At 42.6% G+C, this 25,774-nt stretch overlaps 1 protein-coding gene across 2 annotated transcripts in view; it reads left to right on the plus strand.

Moving 5' to 3' along the window:
• The window catches only part of grid1b (glutamate receptor, ionotropic, delta 1b), a 183,246-nt gene extending 159,035 nt beyond the window's left edge, over window positions 1-24,211 (plus strand). Inside the window, exons 9-17 of one of the 2 annotated variants that reach the window (XM_062474151.1) lie at window positions 3,935-4,036; window positions 4,679-4,876; window positions 5,257-5,590; window positions 6,797-6,935; window positions 12,575-12,770; window positions 13,905-14,071; window positions 16,422-16,662; window positions 18,328-18,466; window positions 21,117-24,211. In XM_062474151.1, the coding sequence (XP_062330135.1) occupies window positions 3,935-4,036; window positions 4,679-4,876; window positions 5,257-5,590; window positions 6,797-6,935; window positions 12,575-12,770; window positions 13,905-14,071; window positions 16,422-16,662; window positions 18,328-18,466; window positions 21,117-21,538 (1,938 nt within the window). In that variant the 3' untranslated portion in view covers window positions 21,539-24,211. The remainder of the gene's footprint in view (window positions 1-3,934; window positions 4,037-4,678; window positions 4,877-5,256; window positions 5,591-6,796; window positions 6,936-12,574; window positions 12,771-13,904; window positions 14,072-16,421; window positions 16,663-18,327; window positions 18,467-21,116) is intronic. The other variant, XM_062474152.1, reaches the window with a different exon arrangement.
• Window positions 24,212-25,774: the final 1,563 nt, after the last annotated feature.

A 25,774-nucleotide genomic window follows, 5' to 3' on the forward strand; every position in this document is an offset into this window, starting at 1 on the left:
CTAGAGAACCACTGCACAAAGGCAGACCTATTTTCATTGCAATTGAATGGTTGAATCAATAAATGGAAGTCACGGAAACGCCAATAAAGGAAGGAAACTGTAGGTCATCATTTACCAATCACATCCCTCTGACGTCAATGGAGGATGTGCATTATGCAGACCGTCTTGACTCATCTTGACCCTTCCTTAAAATCCTCCTCCTCGGAGGGACGCAAATAATTAAGCATGATTGTGCCATGGTATACAGTATAAAGAACATTGTGTTCACTTTGCAATGCAATTAAAGTGAGGACAGCAAGGAAAACGTAGGCAGAGAAAAGAAGGTTTCTTTGTTATAGAAGCCGTAAACATATGCTGTGATGCATACTGCTAACGCTTAAACTGAAAGGCTCAAGTTTGTATTTGTATTCACATGGAGGTATGCATGCATGGTGTATTTACATTCAATTATCTTATCTGCCACAATAATACTGTGTGAAATGATGACCTTAATTGAAGGGTTCACGCAAAAAAAAGTGATCAGGGTTGCTTTGCTTTCAAAATGGCTGAAAGCAGTGTCCTTCACCAAACCCTGGTCGTTTTTGTTCTGCAGTTCTTTACCAAACTACACTGTGATTCTAGGAAAATCGCTGGGTTTGCAGTATGTCTATAATTGTAATCAACATCCATTCCCCTAGCCACTCGCCCTGTCAGCTGACCACGTTGAGGGGGAGTTTAGGGAGAAGGTTTCCATCAAAGGCTGAGGAACAGAGACCCATCCTGCCTATTCATGTGTCGACTGACATGCTGCTGGGTCAATGAGGATTAAAAGTTCAGCAGCATGTCAGTGATGAAAGCTGGGATAGTTCTCCAGTGATCGTGTTATGCCATGATAGCATGTCTGATCTCAGATCAGTCCTGATAGCATGTCTGATCTCAGATCAGTCCTGATAGCATGTCTGATCTCAGATCAGTCCTGATAGCATGTCTGATCTCAGATCAGTCCTGATAGCATGTCTGATCTCAGATCAGTCCTGATAGCATGTCTGATCTCAGATCAGTCCTGATAGCATGTCTGATCTCAGATCAGTCCTGATAGCATGTCTGATCTCAGATCAGTCCTGGATAGCATGTCTGATCTCAGATCAGTCCTGATAGCATGTCTGATCTCAGATCAGTCCTGATAGCATGTCTGATCTCAGATCAGTCCTGGTCATCCTCATCGGGGCTCCTGCGGGCCTCATGTTGAGGCTGGATGGGGGTGATAGTGTTCCTGCATCCTTCTCCTACAGTGCCCAGCTAGCATTGAATCCAACGCCAGACTTCAAGTCTGTGTTTTCTCCATGCAGGATAAGGAAGGTTCGACAGAGAGACCGAAGAGAGACCCTTCATTTCAAGTGGGTGCAGCGCGGTCTCACTCAAGACCATTATCTTTTGAATAGGAGAGAAATGTAAAATGACTCTGCCCATCTCTGTTGCAGGGTGGTAAAATAAATGTGTTTGATGGTGCTGGGGGTGGGTGTGGGGGAGGTGGGAAGGCGGGGGGGGGGGGGGAGGTGGGAAGGCGGGGGGGGGAGGCGGGGGGGGGGAGGGGAAGGCGGGGGGGGGGGAGGTGGAAGGCGGGGGGGGGGGTCCCTATCCACTTAAAGTCACCAAAAGGACAGCTCATAATAGCTGCTCAAGATAGAACAAGCGCTTGTGTCTCCTCTCTCATCCCTCTCACTCCTGTCTCTCTTCTCTCTCTCTCATCTCTCCTCTCTCTCGTCTCTCTCTCTCTCTCTCTCTCTCCTCTCTCTCTCTCTCTCTCTCTCTTCTCGTGGCCTCGGGGTGATGGAGTAAAATCATGTTCGCAGAAATAGACCTTAGTCAGCAGCTCCCTATTATCCATTCAAAAGAATGAATACATTGAATTAAACACATCATGAGCTATATTACAAAAACAACTACACCATTATCTTTCTGCAGTAATAATACATGCTCACACATAGAGCTGTTAGTAAAGCTACTGTAATTACAGTAGTTAGTGTAATATACTTTCATTGCCTTTAGTCAAGACTGCAAATGCAACTTAAATGGGTCTGATAATGTTGATCTGTTTGTTTTAAAACCCAATGCTTTGAAACATTTTATTGTGTCTTAAACATCCCTAATCACATGTTAACTTTAACAACAGTGAACACGTTTGGCTGCAGATTGCATTGGTTATTAACTTCCAGCATTAAATACAGTTATCATCTGCTGTGTAATTCATTACCTGAGGTAAAAGTGACCCATTTTTATTGCCTCAAATTGTGTTTATTGATTGTTCAACGTGTGTCACATCAGTGTGTGAAATCATTCATAAAACGACATGAGTTTACAATCAAGTGTTTGTGAGTTAGGTCTCAACCCACCAAAATAAACACACACACACAGAACTCGTATATGATCTGAATCCATATAATGTAACACCCACAAATTCACAGAAACACACATCCCTCCATCCATCCATCATCTGCCGCTTTTCCGGGGGTCGGGTCGCGGGGGCAGCAACCTAAGCAGGGAGGCCCAGACTTCCCTCTCCCCGGCCACTTCCACCAGCTCTTCCTGGGGGACCCCGAGGCGTTCCCAGGCCAGCTGAGAGACATAGTCCCTCCAGCGTGTCCTGGGTCTTCCCCGGGGCCTCTTCCCAGTGGGACGTGCCCAGAACACCTCACCAGGGAGGCGTCCAGGAGGCATCCTTATCAGATGCCCGAGCCACCTCAACTGGCCCCTCTCGACGCGGAGCAGCAGCGGTTCTACTCTGAGCCCCTCCCGGATGACCGAGCTTCTCACCCTATCTCTAAGGGAGAGCCCGGACACCCTGCGGAGAAACTCATTTTGGCCGCTTGTATTCGAGATCTCGTTCTTTCAGAAACACACATCAAACACAAAAACCAATACACTCAGTTTAACAAACTATGTGTAAGTTATTGGGCTTATGAGCATTAGTGTTTCTTTTTGATTGAAGCCAAAAGAATCACCCATCTGGCAGTACAGAATTTGTTTTAACTAAGATATCTGGGCAGGCATCACTGAGTCTATTCTGTGTACTTGTGTGTGTGTGTGTTTGTGTGTGTGTTTGTGTGTGTGTGACACATACAACTCTTCTGAACAGGATCAAACACACTTGCATCGGTGGCTAAATACACATCGAACCACAGAGCGTCCATATCAAGACAAATAAAGATATTAGATTTTCTTTGTTTTCTATTTGAACTGTGATTCTGGCTGAATGCAGAGACTTGATGCACTAGCAACTTGTTTCCTAGGTGACCAGCCTCTACTGCTTGGTCTGATGAATACTGAACGCATCACAAAACATGCAATTGGTTAGGATGAGTAATCTCATCTCCTATTTTAATGGTCCAAACTTAATTACTGCTAGGGTCTCAGGGTGGATTTGAACATCAGTTTTTCCTTATTTAGTTCCATTGAGGTGTGGAGAGGTGGATATAAATGTGATGCTTTGTGATTGACAGGCTGCATAGTAATTAAGACAGCAGTCCAGTGCCCCCCCTCCATTGAGAGCAAGTCTGGAGTGGTGGCTCTGCATCTTTCCTTGTCATTGTCTGGTACAATTTGTTCATTCTGTGTCTGTCTTCACAGAATCCCTTCCTCCTTGATGTCAAGCATCGTAAGCATGCAATGAACTCTCTCTCTCCCTTCTGTTTTTTCTTCATCATTCTTTCGTACACCCTTCTCTTTCCTCACTTTACCTTGCTCTCCATCTCTTTCTCTCTGACCCACTCTGCCTCCTCTCTCTGTCTCTCTCTCCGTCCCCCTCCCTCTCCTTCTCTTTCTCTCTGCCCCACTCTGCCTCCTCTCTCTGTCTCTCTCTCCATCCCCCTCCCTCTCCTTCTCTTTCTCTCTGCCCCACTCTGCCTCCTCTCTCTGTCTCTCTCTCCATCCCCCTCCCTCTCCTTCTCTTTCACAGCTGGCTACGTGGGACTCGGTTCACGGTCTGAACGGCAGTCTGAAGGAGAGCCGTATTGAAAACGGCATGCAGGGTCTCACCATCAAAGTTGTCACTTTGCTGGTAGGAGGCCTCTTAAGATTGTGTGTCACATAAGTATTGTACCGACCCCATACTGTGGCATGAACTCATGACATTCATCAAGATGTGAAGCCTGCTGGCTTATGTTCTTAATTGCATGTTTTAGTGAGATCTAGCAGGATAACTTTAGATCTGAAAGGGATTACTGTATCAAGTGCATGAATGACATTAACCATACATAAGTGGATCTTTGTAAATAGCAAGGGGATTTTCTCTATGTTCTGATTTTTTTTATTAAGGTTAATAAAATGGGTATTTGAATGGTTTGTCATGGTTGAAAAACCATGACAACCATTTGTCATGTTTTATGACAAAACTGTCATAACCATGACATGACCCCTGGATGAATCTTTATGAATGTTTACGACTGTTGTCATTCGGTCAATCGTGTCCTTTTTCATGCAAAGTTAACATTGTTTGGGATGACTTTAAGTTGTTATGACGACTTTACATTAAACAATTAGACATTAAACAAGACAACATAACCTGCCAATATATCAGTCATGAAATGTTACCATGAAGTGAACGTTGACCTAATGACCTAGTGTAACGTCGGGATCTCCCCGACCTGTGTTCTTCTGCATGCCCTGATGTGAAGCTGTTCACCTGGTTCCTCTCCTGCAGGAGGACCCTTTTGTGATGGTGGCTGAGAACATCTTGGGCCAGCCTAAGAGATACAAAGGCTTCTCCATTGATGTTCTGGATGCCCTGGCCAAGATCCTGGGCTTCAAGTATGACATTTACCAAGTGGCTGACAGCAAGTATGGCTCCCAGCTCCCCAACGGCTCCTGGAACGGCATGATTGGAGAGCTCATCAACAAGGTGCCCAGGGCTTTGACTGTGAACCGCTGTAGTGTTAAAGATACGCCACTTGAGGAACGGCCACCCTCCCACACAGAGACAAAACGCACATATGCGCACACACACACCAACCCATGAACCCCATTTTCTCAGTCTGAATCTGATTTTAACTCCTTGTTTTCTGACTGACCTGCTTTTCTCTCTCTCTCTCTCTCTCTCTCTCTCTCTCTCTCTCTCTCTCTCTCTCTCTCTCTCTCTCTCTCTCTCTCTCTCTCTCTCTCTCTCTCTCTCTCTCTCTCTTTCACTCTGTCTCTCTCTCTCTCTTTCTCTCTGTCTCTCTTTGTCTCTCTCTCTCTGTCTATGTCACTCTCTCTCCTCCTGCCCCCTCTCTCCTCCCTCAGAGGGCTGACTTGGCCGTCTCAGCCATCACCATCACCCCGGAGCGGGAGAACGTGGTGGACTTCAGCAAGCGCTACATGGACTACTCCGTGGGGATCCTCCTCCGCAAGCCCGAGGAGAAGATCAACATCTTCTCGCTCTTCGCGCCCTTTGACCTGGCTGTCTGGGCCTGCATCGCCGCTGCCATCCCCGTGGTGGGCCTCCTCATCTTCCTGCTTAGCAGGATGCAGTCACTGCGTACCCAGAATCCTCCAGGGGCACCACAGCAGCCTGGTGGAGTGTCCAGCTCCCTCCACAGCGCCATCTGGGTTGTGTATGGAGCTTTCGTGCATCAAGGTAACAAAGCTGGTCAGAATACAAAATACACCACATCAAGAGTTTACTGTATATTGAGTATGATGGGTTTAGGAAAAGTTTTTGGAGAGACAGAGGTGGGGTATGTAGTTTACATGATGAGGAGAAAGAATTGCCACATGATTTGTGTTAATCAAATATTAAACAGAGGAATCGTAAACAACACCCTTCAATTGCCAGTACTTACAGGGAATTAAACTCATGGAATGGAAAATCAATGAATTCATTGGATTACAATATGATACATACACTCTCCTATAAAGAGTGTGAGTTGATTAAATTAATTTTATTTTTTATTTCCAAACCCCACATTTCTCTGTAAGTGTTAACGAACATGTCTACATATATACGACCACTACAGTATCTATCGTAACAAAGTGATTGCGTTTCTGGCTTGTTAAGCTTACAAGATCCCCGTAAAGGTGCCTTTGAATGAAGAAAGATAGGATGTGCTGGTCCGGAGCCAAGACTGGCAAACAGGAAGAAATGGCTAGCTCAGCAAGTAGCTAGCACCACCCCAACCTCCCCCAATCGCATCTATTAGCGTCTGGCTGGGGGCCAGTGAACCCTTTTAGGCCCAGCAGAGAGTGATTAAATCTGGCCAGGCAGTCCTGGACTGACTGTCCTATTGGCCCTCTGCAGCAGACACCATTAATACTGAATGGTGGGTACAGTATAGAGGAGGTATCCTGGGACTGGTTGTATCTGTTTTTCAGTCGCAGGTCTGGTGGTAACTAATTTATAATGACTATGTTTTGATGTATTAACATAGTATTCCCTGCTTCATTTACATTTAGTCATTTAGCAGACGCTCTTATCCAGAGCGGCTTACAGTAAGTACAGGGACATTCCCCGAGGCAAGTAGGGTGAAGTGTCTTGCCCAAGGACACAGCGTCAGTTGGCATGACCGGAAATCGAACTGGCAACCTTCGGATTACTAGCCCGATTCTCTCACCGCTCAGCCACCTGACTCCATTTGAACAGTCTGATTTGCATTCAAAACACTGTTAAGACATTGAAACTTTCTGTAAATGAGGTTCAACAGTCCAGATTTTTTTTTTCACTTCACAGACGACTTGTGTGGATTTTTAGTATGACTTCTTTCTCAACACTACTTGTAGTATGACTTCTCACCTCCAAGCACTTACAGACTGGCAGCTATCCCGTCCTTCCTCTCTCTCCCTGTAGGGGGCGACAACGTGGTGAGCTCTGTGGCACTGAGGATTGTCATGGGCAGCTGGTGGCTCTTCACACTCATCGTGTGTTCCTCCTACACAGCCAACCTGGCAGCCTACCTCACCGTGTCCAGGATGGACAACACTGTCCGGTAGGTCACTCAAAGACACACACAAACATTCACATTGAAGCACACTCATTCACACGCACTTACACATGTGCACACACATATATATATAAACACACACACCCTTCCACACACTTATTTCCATTCACTCATACATACACAGACACACACCCGCACACATATCAGCCATTGTAATGAATGAGAATGTGAATACTGTTGAAACGGTGCCCTGTCGCTGCTCTCCAGTCCAGATTGGCCCACTTCATCCTGCCTGCATAAAAGTGTCTCTGCATTGTTAACACGGGCGATCAAATCGTGACTGATGGCCATGACTCCCTTTGGCATGGTCTCTAATGTTCTCTCCTTCACTAAGAGGACTAAAGACAATCCTATGGAGACAAGAGCTCATTTGTTTTTATTTCCTCCAAACCGCAGAACGAGGTTTTCACAACACACACATCTTCACGTTTTATAGGGTTCAGGCGTGGTAAACGGTCGAGGAGGTGACACACACACGTTGAGTAATCGCTGCTCGTTCCCCTGCTCTCCTCTGATGACAAATGACGGACCATTACTCAAAATGGCGTCCGCGAATTCTACAATACCGTGTTAATTTGAAATTAAACTCATATGTTTTACTCATTTGGCACAGTGATTAATTAGAATTTAGAATTGGAGGTTAATAATCTATTGAATCAAATAATGCAATGAACTAATTAATGTAATAATCTGAATATCTCATGTCCATCTCAAGATCTTCTCGATAATAGTGACATATAGTCGATACATGAATATCAAGATGAACATGATATGAATGGCCATTACATCTCGACACAAACCAATTATGATGATTATGAAAACTTCAAAATCATTGAAATGGAGGAAACGCATACCATGTAACACACCAAATCATTCCCTACGCTAACAGGGTTTTCTCAAACCTGGTGTGTATAAATACCCCAGCTCTCTGGTTTCTGTAGGGCCCATACCCGTTCACCTACATTTTCCTAACACTCGACCGTCCACAGTCGACCGTCAGGGCAGGGCAGACAGAAACAGGAGTTTGGCTGCATCGTTCCAGATTACTGTTCCCTCGCCATGTTTGCTATCAGATCAGCAAATGTTATCCAGCGCTCATCCCTGCTTGATGCTTATTTGCTCAGGCAGTGCTGCTTTGATACCTGGGTGCGTTTGGTTATGCTGATGATGTACAAACGAGGCCCCCCCGCCACTTCCCCCGGGTGGAGCAACAGAATGTAAGAGAAGAGAAGACCTGGGTGGTTCGTTTACCTGGCAGGGCAGGGACAACTTTCACCAACTCCCACTCAGTCTCTGCTGCACCTATGATGTTTATAAAGTCATATTCAGAGAACAGTCTTGAAGCAGTGGCAATATGTGTCCTGTTTACAGAACAGAGTTTTCAGACCTTTCAGAGGTTTGAACAGGGGTGAGTGAAACAGTGCCAGCAGCCCCAGCTAAGCTATCTCTGACAGCTCTATTTATCAACACTGCTTCGACAACAGATTATTATATATATAATAATTCAGTGTTGTTCGGAGTACATACTGTACAAGTACTAGGCCAATCTGTTGGTTTGTAATTGTCTACATCTGCTCCCTTTGGTACATCAAGAGCTAGACATAAATATGTCTTTTTTTTGGAGGGGAACACAGACACAGATGCGAGTGACCATTCGAATGACTCAGTCCTGTCAGGTTCATGAATACAACGTTAGAATGCAGAAGGCTGAAATCTCTCACCTGCTGCTTTCTGCTTATGGAAACTCCTAATTACCTCTGAGAAACAGGATCTAGTTCGGGTAGCTAATACAAAGTAGCTTCCTCTACTCTTATCTGCACTGACACTACTTGACAGGTTGTGGAGGACATTCTGTGTTGTCAACTTCCTGTCCTCTAAGATAAAGGCAGATGAGGGAGAGAACAGCATGAATCAGGGACATATCACGTATGAACTGAAAAGGACTAATTAAATAATAGTTAGAATTCAGTGCAGCTTCTGTAGATATACATGTCCCTCATCTAACTTCTCGCTCCTTAAGAACTGCTGTACATGTACAACGGTGACTGTTGTGAAGGCTGTTGCCATCTATTGTCTCATTATCACAGTGATGTCTCTGCTTGTGTCATTATTCACTGTTTACCATTCAATTGAAATGCACGAGACAAGAGTCTGTAAGTGGTGTGAAGTGGTTACAACCATTTGAAGGGGTGTCAAGTGGCGCTAGCACAAGATTAAACATGGATGTTTCAGGGCTTCACATCCAAGCTGGCAAAGCATCAAAGTCACAATTATCTTTTCATCCTGATTTGGTAAAATATATATTTTTTTTCTGTGTGTTAGTTCCATTTAAGCTTGATCAGAGGATTATGTAGATTTGGAGAAAACCCTGTCTCCATACCCCTCTGTCCAGACAGACAGAACTCACAAAGACGTTTGCAATGTCCACTGGGTAATTTGTTTGGATGCTTGCCGCGTTTCCCCTTTTCATGTCTTGAAAACAAGTCCACATAAAGAGAAACCCTTTCAAAAATCAAATCACAGAATGATTAAAAACGGGATTCCATTTTCAAGAGAACGCTAAAATGGATTTTAAACTGTGATGTTGTTGATCAGTAGGCAACTACAGTAGATTGTCAAAAGCATCACACAATAGCATTAGAGAGCAAATGCATTTTTGTATGAAAAGCTTATTTGCATTTTCCTTGAAACGAACACTGACATATGACATAGATAATGCGGTTATTATATGGAAATTGTTCAACCTTGTCAATCATCTATGAGGGTTTAGATTTAGAGACATATGCAGTTTTATGGTCTGGTAGAACTAGATTGTTGGCCATGGCAGTACAAAGTGTGTCTCTAAGCCTGGCATGTCAAAGGATCTCCCAATGATACTGTTACATATGGTGACATGGGTAATTTTCCCGCCTTTGTTATTTGGTCAACAAAAAATCCAATATAGTATTTTCATGAGGTTCAATGCATTTCATGGAGGGAAAGCTGAACATTCATTCAAGCACCTGGTTAAGTGATTCTGAAAATAAATGCAAAAGATCACCTGCAATACCAACAAATGTATTCATGAATGTTGAAGTGCAGTTTTACATGTTTTAGACCAGTAACTATCAACTCTGCACCGACCACCATTGCCTTACACCACACAGTTACTCCTCCAGTATCAACACAGAGTAAAATACACTTTCCACAGACGTTTGCACATCTTATGTTACTATGGCTGCTCCGATATACAGGACTGGAGTTTAAGAGAAAGAAAGAATCTAAACAAAGGTCTGCTTGTGTGCTTCTTGGTAAACCAAGAAGTCAACAAAACAAATGTACTTACAGTGATAGTACTGTACTTTGTATTCGTTTGATGTAATCATGTCTTATTTTGTATTGTACTTCCTTTGTGAAAAGTAAGAGCTGTTGTTTATATGCTGAACCCTCAGAGACACCCAAGCTCTCCAGCATCGAACACAGCATGAAAGGCTGTATTGATGTCCCCAAATGAGTGCAATCTGTGATGAAGAGGGCCGATCCTTGATACACAGAGTAGTTATGCTGTTCTATAAGGGTTTGCCTTAGTCACAAATGATAGCTTTTATTTGCCGCTATTTTGAACTAACTATCTTTGTGTAATGAATGGCATGATGCAGTCTGAGAGAAAGCAAGGAGGCACAGCTGTAGATGTTGTGTATGTGTGTGTCTTTGCACACGTGTGCAGTTGCGTGTGCACGCACGTGTGTGCATGTGCACGCAGTATAATACAAATGAGCATTTATATAAACATAAATGTTTGATTCAACTTTTAGTAAAGGTTTTACTGTGTATGCTTGCTTTGAGTTTGGGGTTAACTCTGCCTGGACACAATTATCCTCAGTTAAATTAGAGTGGGTGAAAAGATATTTAATGCATTTGCACCTCATGACTGATTTATAAAATCGATCTGCTCAAGCTTGGATGATAAAATGTGTATTTATTCAGATTCTCACCATAGAGGTGAACTGTATCAATCCAGTAGATAGTTACAAATCCGTAATTTACACAGCTGCAAATAATATTGTTGAATTTCATTTATATTACAGTGGAAGTCCATAGAGATTATACTTTCAGTATACATTGAGATTAGGTTCTTGGAAAGACTACAGTCAAATGTTAGATTTCTTGCCATAGAAACACTTAAGTATACAGCTAGCAGTGTATATTACATTTCACCATGCCATACTGGATTCATCCACGCCCACTGCACAAAGTCCTCTGACAGACACTGACTGACACTTGTAGTCAATCCCCTTAATTCAATAGACACCTGGCATGCGTGGTTAGCTTGGCTGAGGATGATATAGACACGATTCTATGAACTCTTAATATGAACCTATCCTGAATGCATTCACCCCAAACAAGTAAGCATCTGTTGCTTAATGCCACATGTCCAGCCGTTCTCATCATCATCATACCCCTACCAGCATCATTGAATGTGAAGGTATTACCATACTAAGTACCCGAGTGGGAAAGCCCATATGCCTGCCTGTCTGTCAGTCATCATACAAACCAATTACTGCTGTTTGGGCAGGGAGCATCTCAGATGGGAATGCCACTGGGAGACCCAGTGACATTATCTACTTTATGACAAACATGTACACAATCAGAAATTGGGAAAAATTCCCAACTTTTTCAATGTCAAGGTATCCCCGAATGCAGTTTGAATGACAGTTGAAGGTTACAGCAGAGCTTAAATACTGGTGTATTAAGTGTCACAGGTAGATATTACATTACCCCAGACTGACAGCTAGCTGGCTGAACTGTCAGCTGACGATTGTGTGCACTTGTGGCCGGGAACTTGTCATACACTGTTGACAACTACAGACTGTTGTGTGAAACGCACACCCTGCCACAGAAGTGTCAAAGCAACAGTGTCCCTGCATTTTCTTTCAAGCACGTATATGCCGTCAGGTTTCGAAGAAATACTTGTCCAATATGAACACACATCGTTGAGATTTAGGAAGCAACAAACACTTCTTAACCAAGCCACAGAAAATATTAGTGTACGAGCTGCTAAATACTTTATCGTGGGCCAGTGAGGCTCAGCCATAAAACTGTTACCAAAGCTCTATACAATGTTTAATGGATGCCTTCAGCTTCCTCAATGCACACCATCTTTTGATTAATCAGACATCCTTCGCTAACCCCGTAACAAAGTATATAATCTAAAGCAGTCACTGATAATGAATAGCTTAATTAACTAGCACACTTGAAGCAAACATCATTCTCTATATGGAGATGCTAAGAATGATGTTTTGTGTGGTCAATAAACCCTCTTCTTTTCATAATCATTTGCAATTGGTGAGTTTGTATAAAAAAATATGTAAATATTGTTTAATGGATGAGTAGAAGAGTAGAGAACTACAGTTTGTTTTTCACAAATCTTACTGTCTATTTTAGAACTTTAATGTTGTTTATTATCCCTGAACTATTTGTTTCTTCTTTCGAATCATACACAGTGTGTATAATCCTCATCATCAAAATAATTAATTGTGTGTAAATGGTTTGTTGTTCGTGCCTAACTCCCCTTCTCTTCAACATACTGCTACTTCCTGTATGGCAGTGTTCCATTATATACCGTTTCCTGTTTGGTTCTCCAGAACGTTCCAGGACCTGTCAAGACAGATGGATGTGTCTTACGGGACAGTGAGGGACTCTGCAGTCTACGACTACTTCAGGAACAAGGGAACCAATCCACTGGAACAGGACAGCACGTATGCAGAGCTCTGGAGAACCATCAGCAAAAACAACGGACAAGACTATTCAGTTTCTAGTCCTTCAGAGGGCATTCGCAAGGTGGGGTTATAGCTCAGGGTTGAGCCATGTACGGGTCAGAATAATTGCACTTCAAAATCCTGAAGACAATTATTATTTCAGGCATACTTAAAAAGCTTATGCCACAACCAGCTCAGACCAGGTCCTGAGTGTGGAATTGTATCCTACACTGTAGTATAAGACTGACAATGACTAATTGAAAAAGCTTCTTATGACTTGTTTACATTCACTCAACAACGGTGTCTTAACCTACAGGCCTCTCTTCAATGCAAGTGTAAATGTAGTTTCACAGCATTACAAACCAATTAGTCAGGCAAAGTCTAACTGTATGAAGGGAACACAAGTGTGTTTTGATAGAGCTCTAAATTACGCTGGTAAACAGGCACCCACTGATAAATCGGTATGAAATAACAGAGCTTAGCCTATACAGTCAAAAAGTGATTTGCATGACAAACGTCTTTGGATTTTATTTTGAACAGCCACTTCTTCACACAAACCCAATTCCCCCTCCCATCCAAACAACTACATACACACTTTAATTAGCCGAATTGCAACGTCTATTGTTTTTTCCAATACAGTAATTTTCAATTAGCTGCCAGCGTGCTTACATTATGGTAGAGTGAGTCAGGGATGCTGTTTCTTTTCTGCATTTAGTCATTTAGCAGGCGCTCTTATCCAGAGCTTTTGTCTTGCTGATTGAGAAACAAGCTTTTGTTGTAGTCAATGGGCAGAGGCTTTTAGCATCTCAGCAGAGATTGTCAACACCCACTACCTGCTTTTTGTGTTAGCCACCATATACCTTCTGCAACAATACCTGGGAGATCATCACGAGAGGAAGAAAAGACATGTAGCTTACGACAACAGAAAGGGAAGCAATTGCTCTGTCTTGTTCTGTCATTATGTTAAGAGGAAACCCAGGTGCTAGGACAGTGGTATCAGTTTGGCAGGGACAACATGAGCCAATTAAGGCAACATCTGCGTCTGCTGAGGTATTAGTCAGAAAGTCAGTTAGCAGTCGAATCCATCCGCATAAGAAAAATGCACCATGTCAAAGAACTCCATAAGATAACATAAGGAAAACGTTGCTACTGAAATACATCCTATGAGACTGCTGAATGAAAGCGTCCTCCACTGTTTTCTGTTCGTGTGATGCAGGCCAAGAAGACTCCGTATGCCTTCCTGTGGGACATGGCGGTGGTGGAATACGCTGCCTTGACGGACGACGAGTGTACCATCACGGTGGCAGGCAGCCGTATGAGTAGCAAGGGCTACGGCATTGCCATGCAGCATGGAAGCCCCTACAGAGACCTCTTCTCCCAGAAGTGAGCACACGGAGAACAGCTGCGTAGCTTTTGCATAACACAATAGGAACTCCTGGTATAATAGAATGATGTGGATTTGAATGTGTTCCGGGCTCACAGTCTTCTTCTACTGCACGTACTTGGAAGTACATGCAGTATTTTAACTAAAGTTCAACTTGTTCTCTCTTTCTTTTTCCCTTTAACTTTCTCTCTTTTCATCTCTCTCTCTCTCTCTCTCTCTCTCTCTCTCTCTCTCTCTCTCTCTCTCTCTCTCTCTCTCTCTCTCTCTCTCTCTCTCTCTCTCTCTCTCTCTCTCTCTCTCTCTCTCTCTCTCTCTCTCTCCTGTTTCCTTCCCCTCCATCACCTTGAGAAAATATTCTAAGTGCATATGGTTTACCCGCACACCTCCTTTGCCTCCTAATTGCTTTTTCTGCTTCATAAAAGCCATAAACATAATCTCTGGTGTTTGACGAGGCCTGAGGGGTTCTGTCTTCTGTAATTGACTAAGAGGTCATTCAGTGCTCGTGCTCAGCCATCTCAAGTCTTTGAGGGACAAACGGTCCATCAGCAACTCAATCTGCATTGTACATGCACAAAAATACACAACATCCAAAATAAATAGTTGAATCGGCTGTAGTTATTATTATTATAAAGTCTTTAGGTCTAGACTTGATGAAGAGTACGGCTTATTTAAACAGTTTTGTGTTTTGTGCCATTCTTAATATTATGTTACATAATCACATTCTGTGAATGAAAAGAAGAATCTTTGATTATGAAAAGGCAAGCGTCTTAAAATTCTCATCAAAGTTCATTAGTAAAGCTCTACTAGCAAATAATAATTCTTGTGGTTTTGCAATATCAACAAGAGGTTGTAATCAACGAAACCGCAACATCTAAGTAGATTCAAACAATCATTGTATCAAGCGTTCATTAGACACACTCTTGTTAAGCACTGAAGAGGAATTATTCACCATGTGGATCCTGTTAATGTGGCAATAAACAAGCATATTGAGAATCAGGCCATGTTCTAAATGATAAAGATTATTAAAGACAGAAACCTAACATTTGGCCAACTTTTCAGATGAAGTTCATCTGCCAGTCTTGAACTATTAGCCGCAGTCTGTTGTTCTTGTTTTATTCTCCTTCAATTCAAATTGATCCCATTGCGAAGCTAAACGTATGGAGCCAGATTGTCTAAATCTCTTCATAATTGCATACAGCCAATTAAAAGTGTCTTATTATGGAAACCAAGGTTTTTCTCCCCAAAATGTAGACTTTTGTCTTCTGTCTTCAAATCATTCCCACACATCTTAAATTGATCCATCTCGTGAATCACAGCATAAACTTTAAGAATCATAATGACCCTTACATCCCAATTTCACAAGGTTGCTTTATTTAAAACTTTGAAGTAGCGTTTGTCTGTTGTCTGTTCCATATAACACCTAGAGTTGATCCTAGCGCCTCTGTTGGATGTGTGTAACAGTCCATGGAGTGTAACAGTCCATGGAGTGTGTAACAGTCCATGGAGTGGAGTGTAACAGTCCATGGAGTGTAACAGTCCATGGAGTGTAACAGTCCATCGGAGTGAGATCACATCCTGTCCGTGTTGTCTGGTCCTGCAGCAGACCTGTGGGACTGGCAGGGTCACGAGGATAGCTGGGAGGGAGCTCCAGATGGAATAATAACTTCAGCAAATTTCATCTCATCTAGAAGGACAGATCCATGCCACTCTCATCATCACCCCCCTCCTTTCTCGTCCTCTCATCTTCTATCCCCATCTCTTTCCTAGGAGTTCAATAACCATCGCCTGTTTCCTTCAACCCTGTTTTTGTACTCCTCTCCCGACTTTCTTTTTGTCCATAACTTAACTCTTTGTCCGGGAGATAGATGCTGTTACTTCTGGCTTGTTTGACTATGTGTTGATAATGGCCTCCGCACAGATTTTACATTTCATTTGATCTTTCCTTCTGTTCTGAGGATTTGTTTGTGTCTGTGTACGGTCACATAAGACAATCCTTTAACTAGGATTATATTCTGTTTAGACAGAACGGCACTTTAATCTTTAATGTGGCATTTTGATAAACATTCCCAGGACGTTGGTCTTCTAAAGTAAGCAGGAGGGAGAAAAAAACTATAAAGCTGTTCCTCTTTAACAGAGGTAGAGAGGCCTGGAAGGAAAAAATAACAGCATTACAGTATGTTTTACTAGACCTTTTATTCCAAAGAAGACCACCCCTTACAGGTTACTTGTCCCTTGCAGGTATCAAACCTAAAACTTGTTGTTGTAAGCATGGTTCACCAAGCCACTCAACCTCCAAATATAACCTTTACACCGCCGTAAGCATTCTAACAAACATCTCTCCCGATGCAGGATCCTAGAGCTGCAAGAGAAGGGTGACCTGGACATCCTTAAACAGAAGTGGTGGCCTCGCACGGGCCGCTGCGACCTCAACAGCCACTCCAGTGCCCAGCCAGACGGACGCTCCCTCAAGCTGCACAGCTTCGCGGGGGTCTTCTGCGTCCTGGCCGCGGGGCTGCTGCTGGCCTGCCTGGTGGCCGGCTTGGAGGCCTGGTGGAACAGCAACCGCTGCCGGCAAGAGCAGCCCAAAGAGGTGACCGAGCACAGGGCACGGAGGCCGGGGCCGCGGGGGGAGGACACTGCCACACTCTACTTTAAGGATCCAGCCGCAGACGCAAACCCTGATCTAGTCGAACTCCAGTACACCCAGCTGTAGCTAGACCGCACCTCTAGTACGCCCAGCCAAGTCTACTCAGGAGTGGGCCTGCAGCTTGAGTCCACTCGGGAGAGGGGACACAGCTCCAGTATTCCTCCAGAGGGTAGATGAAAGTGTCAAAACACAACGTTTAGAAAACAATCTGGTACACTAAGGTCTATTTCACAGTACATATGTAACTCCAGTGTACACAGCTGTAGCATACTTAGGAGTGGAGATACAGCTGCAGAACACACAAAGCTGTTGATGGCAGCATCAGTATACTCAGTGGAGTACGCTTATCTGGAGTACACTCAGGGGTTTATTGATTATGGCCCCCACGTACTCAGCTGAAGTGTACTAGTCTGAGTACACTGAGGAGTATGGATACATCTCCAGTACACTCAGCTGTAGCTACACGGAAGACGGATGTGAGCCATGGTCTATTTGAAATCAAATTTGGTCCCCCCCCCCCCTCCCCCCCACACCACCCCCACCATTCCTTACCACCAGCTCCCTCTCAACCCACCTAAACCTGATCCATCTGTTTTGTATTGCATACCGTATCCCCACACCCAGACTACTAATATACCTCTGATGGATTATGGGTCTTTTTTGATATTCATTGATATTTCTGTTACATTATCCAACCCTTTTTTGCAACCCTCTGAATTGCAAACCGCTTCCCCAAGTTTTTTGTTGTTAGCAAGCCCCACTGTACTGTAGGTTTTCTATTGATCTTACACTCACATGGTTAAATAAACTCTAAAGATATTGGTGGATTCACGCAAATACCGGCAGCTCTGTGACCTTTTAAGTGTTGTGTTTAGTGCAACCATATATCCCTCCGTGAGTTTTTAATTATATTACAAAGCCAACTAAACACAGATAAACAGTATACTAAACACCTACAGCTGACTAAACACCTATTACTAGAACTGTGGAAGCAGTAAAATATTCTGTATGCAAAGACAGCAACAGAATAGACAGTGACCATTTCAAAAGTTGAAACTGAAAACATACTTTAAAAAACATGCATTAAGTGCCTGCCAGATTGATTCTGTCAGTCTGTCATTAGAACTTGTTGTGGTTTCTATAAGCCTGAGAGTCCCTCCTACACCAGGCAATTCTTAAAAGTAGCAGGATGTTCCTCTCATCGTAGATACTGATCCTAGATGGGTTGGGTTTCACAAATGTCTCCCATTAACTGGTTGGATTTAACTGAAAGTTAATCGGGTGATGAACCTGTACCAGATACAAGCCACACAACAGACCAAGAGATACTGCCCGGTCAAGTCATATGATCAGGAACAGGAAGTAGGCTTGACATGGATCCCTAAACTAAAGTGTGAGCAGACAAAAATACTTGGGTCTGTCACCATGGCAATAAGATCTGTCCAGAACAACAGCAAAAACACCCAGTCCATACTCCCTAGTTATATCACTGTTTGACATCTTATTGCAAATTATATGTCAATGTAGACATCCCTTTCTTCTCTATTTTTACTTTCTCTCTCTATCTTTTCTTTAATTTTACTCTTGATTGTTTATGATCTCGTGCAGGTTACTAAGGATTACAGACTGGCAAGGGGGTCTGGTCCATTGACATATAATGACATAACAAGTGCTTCATCGGAAGGGAGGAGAGACATTTGGACAGAGAGAGAGAGAGACTGGGATGAAGCAGAGGCTATTGACACAGGTCAGACTAGAACTCCTGTACAAGATCTGATCTGTGCTGCTGACAGAGTCAGGGTCCATTCACATTCAAAAAGTAATATTACTTTGTATTTACTATTATTCGATCAATACTAAAATAATTAAAATTCACCTCATGTATTGAAAATTGACTGTAGATGTTTTTTGCCCACCAGGGTTTTTCAATACACGACTTGAATCTTAATTCAGTTCTCGCGATTGGTATGTATGAAGTTGGAATTGAATGGTGATTGGTCACTGCCCTGGATGCTGTATAAGAGAACTGGCTTTGGAGGGGGGGGCATGTTAAATCTATACTAACCTCCCATCTCCCATCCTTAGACAACACTCTTAGTTTTCTATTATTTTTCTCCTCCCTTTGTTGTGTAACTGAGTTGTTTTCTAGTGTCTAGATGCATGATGGTCTTGTCTCATGTTCATAATGCAGCATTGTACAGGTAGGGAGGTTACAGGACACAAAGTAGCACTCCCTATGAATCAGTGAGTCTAATCAGCGTAGGAAGGCATCCGTAGTGCCTTCTTTTATGATCATTTTTTCATTATACGAAGTTGCCGGAACTACTTGTAACATTCACATCAAAGCATGTTATGCATTATGCAGGCGGGTTGTAGGACGTTTCAGTTTATTTCTGCTATATCAGGCATTTTACAGGACCTTCACGCCTGATAATCTTAGGTGTAACAAGGCCAAAGCAAGCTTTGTGAAGACTATTCAAATGTCAGACTGAAAGGATGGGTGGAGAGTGGATTTATCCTGGATTTATAGGAAGTTCAGGAGCTGTTTTCTAAACCGCTAAGGCTATAATGTTACAGATGGAGTAGGGTTATTTCTTCTTTTTTTGCTGTCCATTTAAATCAACACTCTATATTAAAAAACTCTGCCAGACTTTGATTTGAGACAGTTATTTGTTTAGGCTTGCTGCCAATGGCAGGAGATTAAAAACATATTTTAATGAGGTGCCCGTCTGCTAAAACAATAGCTTGCCTTGAGATGGTTTAATTATCTTGGATAATTTGTATTGATACTGTAGTGGATTAATTCATATCAGATGAATTCCTCTATTGATAAATACTACATAAAAACCACGTCTCAACGCATATTCATAACATTCCTCAAAGCTCAAAGGGAATAAGAAGTTGTGTGTACATAGGTCCTTGACAGTGATCTAACAATATAGATGAAGTGTATTTAAATAATAGAGTATCAAAGACCTATTGTGTGACGTGTTTTAGTGAAGTGGCATGCTGTCACCTAACACGCAAATCCATCATTCAGTGGAGCCAGCATAGTTCATAACTATGCTATAATCTTGGTATGTGATACATTGAAATTGGTACTGAATTCATAAAACAGTGCCTTGTAGCTGAAGCCAGATGTGGGATAGTTACCTGAGAGTCGCAATTACTGACATGCTGCCATGTTGAAAGTCCCATAACTGCCTTTATATCAGAAACAGGAAACTGGATGAAGGAAAGTTATTGATTTTCCTTGTAGAATACTTAATTTAAAGCTTATTTTTACATTTTACATCGAATTAAACCAGTAACCATCTTTTACTATAAACAAATTTCCAATTATTTTAACCCGTTTCCAAAATGTTGTCTTTTCATTGTTTGGTTCTGTGTTCCATCAAGTGACATCCAAATATTGCAAAATGTGTGTGGTGTTTGTACTGTGCATAGTTATTGAAATCATGTTGATGACATTCAGTGCTTTGACTAATTTGATTGTACCCATTCATTGAAAAGTAACCAATGCTGGAGCCAAACTAGAGTCAAGGGAAATGTATTATAATGTGTATAATGCATAATGAAGCATCAGGTAGCATATATGTGTGGTGTCTTAAACTCTTCACCTCATCCTAACAGCCAAATACATACAAGCATGTACTGTATGTACCAGTGCTGTGTTTGGCTGGAGACAGTGCATGTATTTTATCATGGAAGTTCCACATATATCAGTTGAAAAATGCCAATCAAGGTCATAAATGATCACAGTCATCCAAAGATACCAAATATCTCTGTGTTGACACTCTTTTGTTATTTATTTGATAGCTAATCACTGTCTGTACAAGGTAAAACATAGCTTTTTAGAGCTAACGCTCTTTAGCTTTTCATTTCCCCATTACTATCTATGAACATCTCTTTAATCTCTGCTGAATTTAATGTAGTGTTAGCAATCATCTGTAGCAATCTTTTAATGTGTTAGGTGTTGACACTAGGTTCTGTCATGGTCACCATGGGAGAATACAGCATTAGTTTGGCTCCAGTAATGGTGTCGACACCCCTTTACTAAACATCAAGTTATCAACCTTCACAGGCCAAGTTTGATTTCAAGGTGCACATGCAATACGTCTGTAATCTAAAACGAGTTATTATTCCTTTGATTCTAATTGGATATTTTAGAATTTGAAAACGACAGCTGATAATTCAGCATGCCGAGGTTGGTAAATAACTTAATTGGCAAAAACCAGATCACCTCAAAGAAATAAAAGGAAGAAAAAAAAGAGTGAGACTTCAAAAGTGCATGGAGCCTGAAAGGCCTGAGAACCACCCCCTTGGTCGGGTGAACTGCCAGTCTCAGCCTCTGTGTCCCTCCCTCCCTCCCCCCTCTCTCTCTCTCGTCCCTATAGGACAAGGAGGTGAATCTGGAACAGGTGCACCGGCGTATGAACAGTCTTATGGACGAGGACATGGCTCACAAGCAGATCCCCGGCCCGTCTATCGAGATCTCTGCGCTGGACATCGGCAGCATGCAGCCCAGCCAGCAGCTGGAGTCTCGGCGGGACTACCCGGCCTCGGGCCTGTCTGTGACCACCTTTCTCCCAGGGGAGGGGGGGCATCATGGGGGTCCAGGGGGCCTGGGTCGGACACTAGCCCCCCAGGGTCCTGGCAGCACCCCCCTCCCCCACCCTCTCAGCAGCTCCACCATCCCCTCCATTCAGTGCAAACACAGGGCCCCCAACGGGGGTCTGTTCAGGCAGAGCCCCGGCAAGACGCCCATGCCCATGTCCTACCAGGGGATGTCCGCAGGACCCATACCAGAAGCCATTGAGCCAACTCACAGTACGTCCATATAAGGGAGGCGTCAGTCACCTCATCTCAGCTGAGATGAGAACCCCCATCCCCCCCCCCACCCCTGCCACTTGGTTTTTGAGGAAGGGATGATGGGGGGGAAAAGTGTAATTGAAAAAAAAGAGAAAAATGTGTATTAAAAAAAAAATACAATTTTTATTACTTCTTCAGAAACCACAATGTCGTCAAGAGAAATTGCTAATTTTTGTTGTATATATTTGTAAATACTGAGAGAACGAAGTGAGGTAAAAGTGTATTTTGAATATTCTCAATTTTTGAAATTGAGTTATAATAAACAAACAAAACAAGATAAAAAGTTATATAAAAAAAACGACTGTTTGAATGGCTTTGTAAATTTTGTTCAATATGAATAATGACGCAGATTCATTGTGATTGTTTTCTAAGTGCCGAAATAAAAGATGTCCCTCCACAGTTCATCATTATCGTAGATGACCATCCAGCACCACAAGGACATAGTGTGGAACACTGTCACAGTACACACCTCTATAACAACCATATCTATACTTCAGCATTGGAGGAAAATAATCCCAATAGAAGGATACATTTAGTTTGAAAGACATGTACAGTATAATTCTCTCTTTTTTAAGTCTTCATTCATTTTCTTTGAGTCTTGGTGCATTATGTAATTATGTTAAGACTGAAACTGAAGTGATAATTGTGTCTCATTGTTTCTACATTTCATGAAATTATATTGTTTCAGTTGAAGTTTGATTTAATTCTCTTTGTTAAAAATGGTGTATGTGGTCTGGACACCCTGTGTATCCAGTGCAGGGAGTTGGCCATTACATGGTGTTGTGTCCAATTTGACTGTCATTCAGTGAGCATTAAAGTCTTGATATTACAAAGAAAAATGTTAAGGAAGGAAAGATTGGTCTTGGAATGCTGGTCTTGGAGTGTTTGTAATGTTCTACAGTAAGATGACTGTCCTGGTCTCAGAAAGAAGTCCCTAAAGTGTCCATGAATTTATGAGGTTAAGTTCTCTTGTTTTGTGGAATAGGCTGTAGGAAGTGCTCAAAACAGAAATGAAAGCTAAATTATATTTTTACACCTAGTTAAGAGTAAAGATCATTCTAAAGAAAAGAACATATGTTATATAGATATGTATTCCTTTTTATACTGAAAGGTGTATTGCTGAAAAGTTATATACAGGTTTGTCTTTTCTCTAAGCAATCCAGTCACTTTAACTACAGACAAAATCAAGTGGATGTTGTATTGTTACCGTAAATCACATTTACCATTCGTAAGGGTACTGTTTAATACAGATTACTCAAGGTCACATCTATTCATTTGAACGTGAATCCCACTGCAGAATGACCCATGTACACAAATTACTCATGCCAGTCAGTGTAAGATCTCAAACAAAGGATCAGATGTTCGATCAAATCTTTACCCGAGTTTCATGTGTAATTGTTGTGATGTTTTTAATCGGTGACTGTGGAACATTGAGCGAAGTCAGAGAAGGGTTGACCAGATGTATTAGTAGCCATCCGCAAATCATTAAACCATCACCATCTAGCACTTGGTGGTCAAATTAATGAAGTGGGTTGGTTACAGGGCGGCTTATATATACAGTGGAGTACACATACAAAGATAGTGTCTATAGAATATTTCCTTCTTGGTCACATCATGTGGTCAGCATATTCATTTTCTTGAAAGGTTTTACCTGACAATATTGGAACTCATCAACGTCTTGCAATTCTACTGTATACTTGCTGGCTCCTATCTGACTCAAGCAAGAGAGGCCCCAAGTTATATATGGACCTTGTGTGAAGTTCACCAAGTGACCTGCTGACCTTGTACAGAGAGAAGAGTGTCTCCCACAGAAAATCTGCATATCAGCAATCAAAATGCAATTGTGTCTGCAGAAGGCAAACTTTAAACTCTGTTTTCTGGTCTCTCGAGCCAGCCAATCCAAAGGGTTTTAAATAGTGAACCTCAATTGGAATTTTGTTGTGTTGTCATTGATCCCATCATATGCACAATGTTATGGTGTCACCCAAAACTACCTGTGGAATTCGGTGACAAATCATATACATTATATTATTGTTAAAGGGTCTTGGTGTATATTATGGTCCTTATCTCTTGAAAATGATGGCAGTATTCCTGTCAGGTCTTTGGCCAAAAGACAGAGATATAGAAGACCGTGATGTGATAGGATTGAACATATCTACCATACCTCAGAGGGAGAGTGAGAATCATTCTGTATGCCACCCCTCTCTTTCTTCACACACAACACAGGAGAGAGGTTGTAAACCTGTATATTTTGTACACGTACCAGTAGTTACTAATGTGAACCAAAGTGATATCATTACTACACTGTGTTCTGCAACCTGTGGCTACAATTGGCCAGCAGCAGTTACCCCAAGGCTTTGATTGGTTGAGTGTGGCATCCCTGTGGCTCTGTTTGAATAATGAACAGGAAGTTCCTTTGTTATTGTGCTATGACGTTCCACCAACTCCATGTATATCTCTTTTTCTTAATGAAGGCCCCTACTCAGTGAGATAAAGAAGATATTAAAAAGCTATCATAGCATATAGTCTGTAACAGTACATCTAAGGGAGAATCTTATTTTATTTATGAATATGCTGCTTGGAGTTTCTTAATCTTTAATAAAGAAATATGGTTTACAGATTGTGGATGTTTTTTTCCTGCTCAAGGTCTCAAAACATTTTTCCCATACATCAGGTCTGTGTGACTGACAAAGTGTGCCATTACTAACATCTACAACTGAACAGGGCATTGCTCACCAAGGACTACATTAAGTTTTAGACTAGGCTACTGTATGATGAGGGGATGGCTCAAAACAACCTCCAAAGCTGTGTGCATTGTAAGGGCTCCTACCCTCCAGACTGGTGTGAAAAGGTAAGACCAGTAAAACTGAAACGTTTGATCCCTTCATTCATCCCTTCATTTGTCATTTCATGGCCTCCATTTCTTCTGTAGCTAATAGCCTTTTGTTATTGGCTGTTACATGGTGCATGCTGATGAAGTCCTGTGACATCAGATGTCCGCTAGATAAAGGGACGATGATGTCATCTAAAGCAGATATCTCAGAGGTTGTCACTGACACACAGAGGCTTAGTACGATGTTCAGTCGGAAGTGATGATTATGGAGGTTATTGTACACCTCAGTAAAAGTGTGACTCGGCAACGCCACTGACAATTCTTCACCCCAACCACTGTCTCTGTCTGTCGCTCCTCCCTCCCTCCTTCCCTCTCTCTGTGTCTCTGAATCTGCCTTGGGTTGCTGTGGCGGAGTATCAATTAGGGAAAGATCCAAGAAGAGCAGGATGTCAGCAGTCCTCGGCATTTAAACTCAGTTGAAACATCTCCCCCATCGACAGACTGGCGGCAGCTAACACCTGCAGGGAAATATGAGAGGAAAAGGAGGAGGAGAGGAAAAGGAGGTGAGGAAAAGAGAAGAAAAGATAAGGATAGAGAGGAGAGGAGTCACACAAGTTACCTTTGGGTTTTGACCTTGCTTTAACCACTCCGCTATAATACATGACCCTTAAAAATTGACAAAGTATCAGCTGTGTAGGAAGACCATTCCACATAGCTTTTTTTGCTTGTTATACCCCTAATATCTCCCCATTTGGGCATATTAGTAGTTTTATTTGACAGATTCTCCCTCGGCCTCCAGCAGTGCCCTCAGAGTCTACATGAGATGAAGTACCTCATTACAGATTTATACCAAACAGCTGTGGGGAATAAATGCAAAATGAATCTCCCCTGGAAGTGTGGGGAGGAACTGCTATGGACCATTACATGATATGGCTTCATCCTGTCTGCGTCCTCGTCAGCTGACAGGGGAGCCATTAGACCCAGCCAATGGGGGACAAGAATCCAAAACGAGAAGCGTTCAAAGACATTCTGCTCTCTCCGGGGGTAAGTAACAAAGTGTATGACTCTAAAGGAGGCTCCCAAAAACAAATCATATGTGCACTTACACACACACACACACAAAACTCATGCACATAAAACACAAACTGCAACCATTACAGTCCCACGTCCTACAACTGACAAATCCCCTCTGCTCTCAAGCCCTCTTTACACCTCCGGCGGAGACACCGATGTGCTCTGCTGGTGAACAATCATTGGAGGAGCAGCGACCTCAGACAGATTCTCAACACGGTTCTTCAGTTGGCGTGCACCTGTGAGCCCCCAATCCTCCCCACTCCACCAATCATGGCT

Source organism: Osmerus eperlanus, chromosome 12 (genome assembly GCF_963692335.1).
Source record: "Osmerus eperlanus chromosome 12, fOsmEpe2.1, whole genome shotgun sequence".
Taxonomy (NCBI): Eukaryota; Metazoa; Chordata; class Actinopteri; order Osmeriformes; family Osmeridae; genus Osmerus; species Osmerus eperlanus.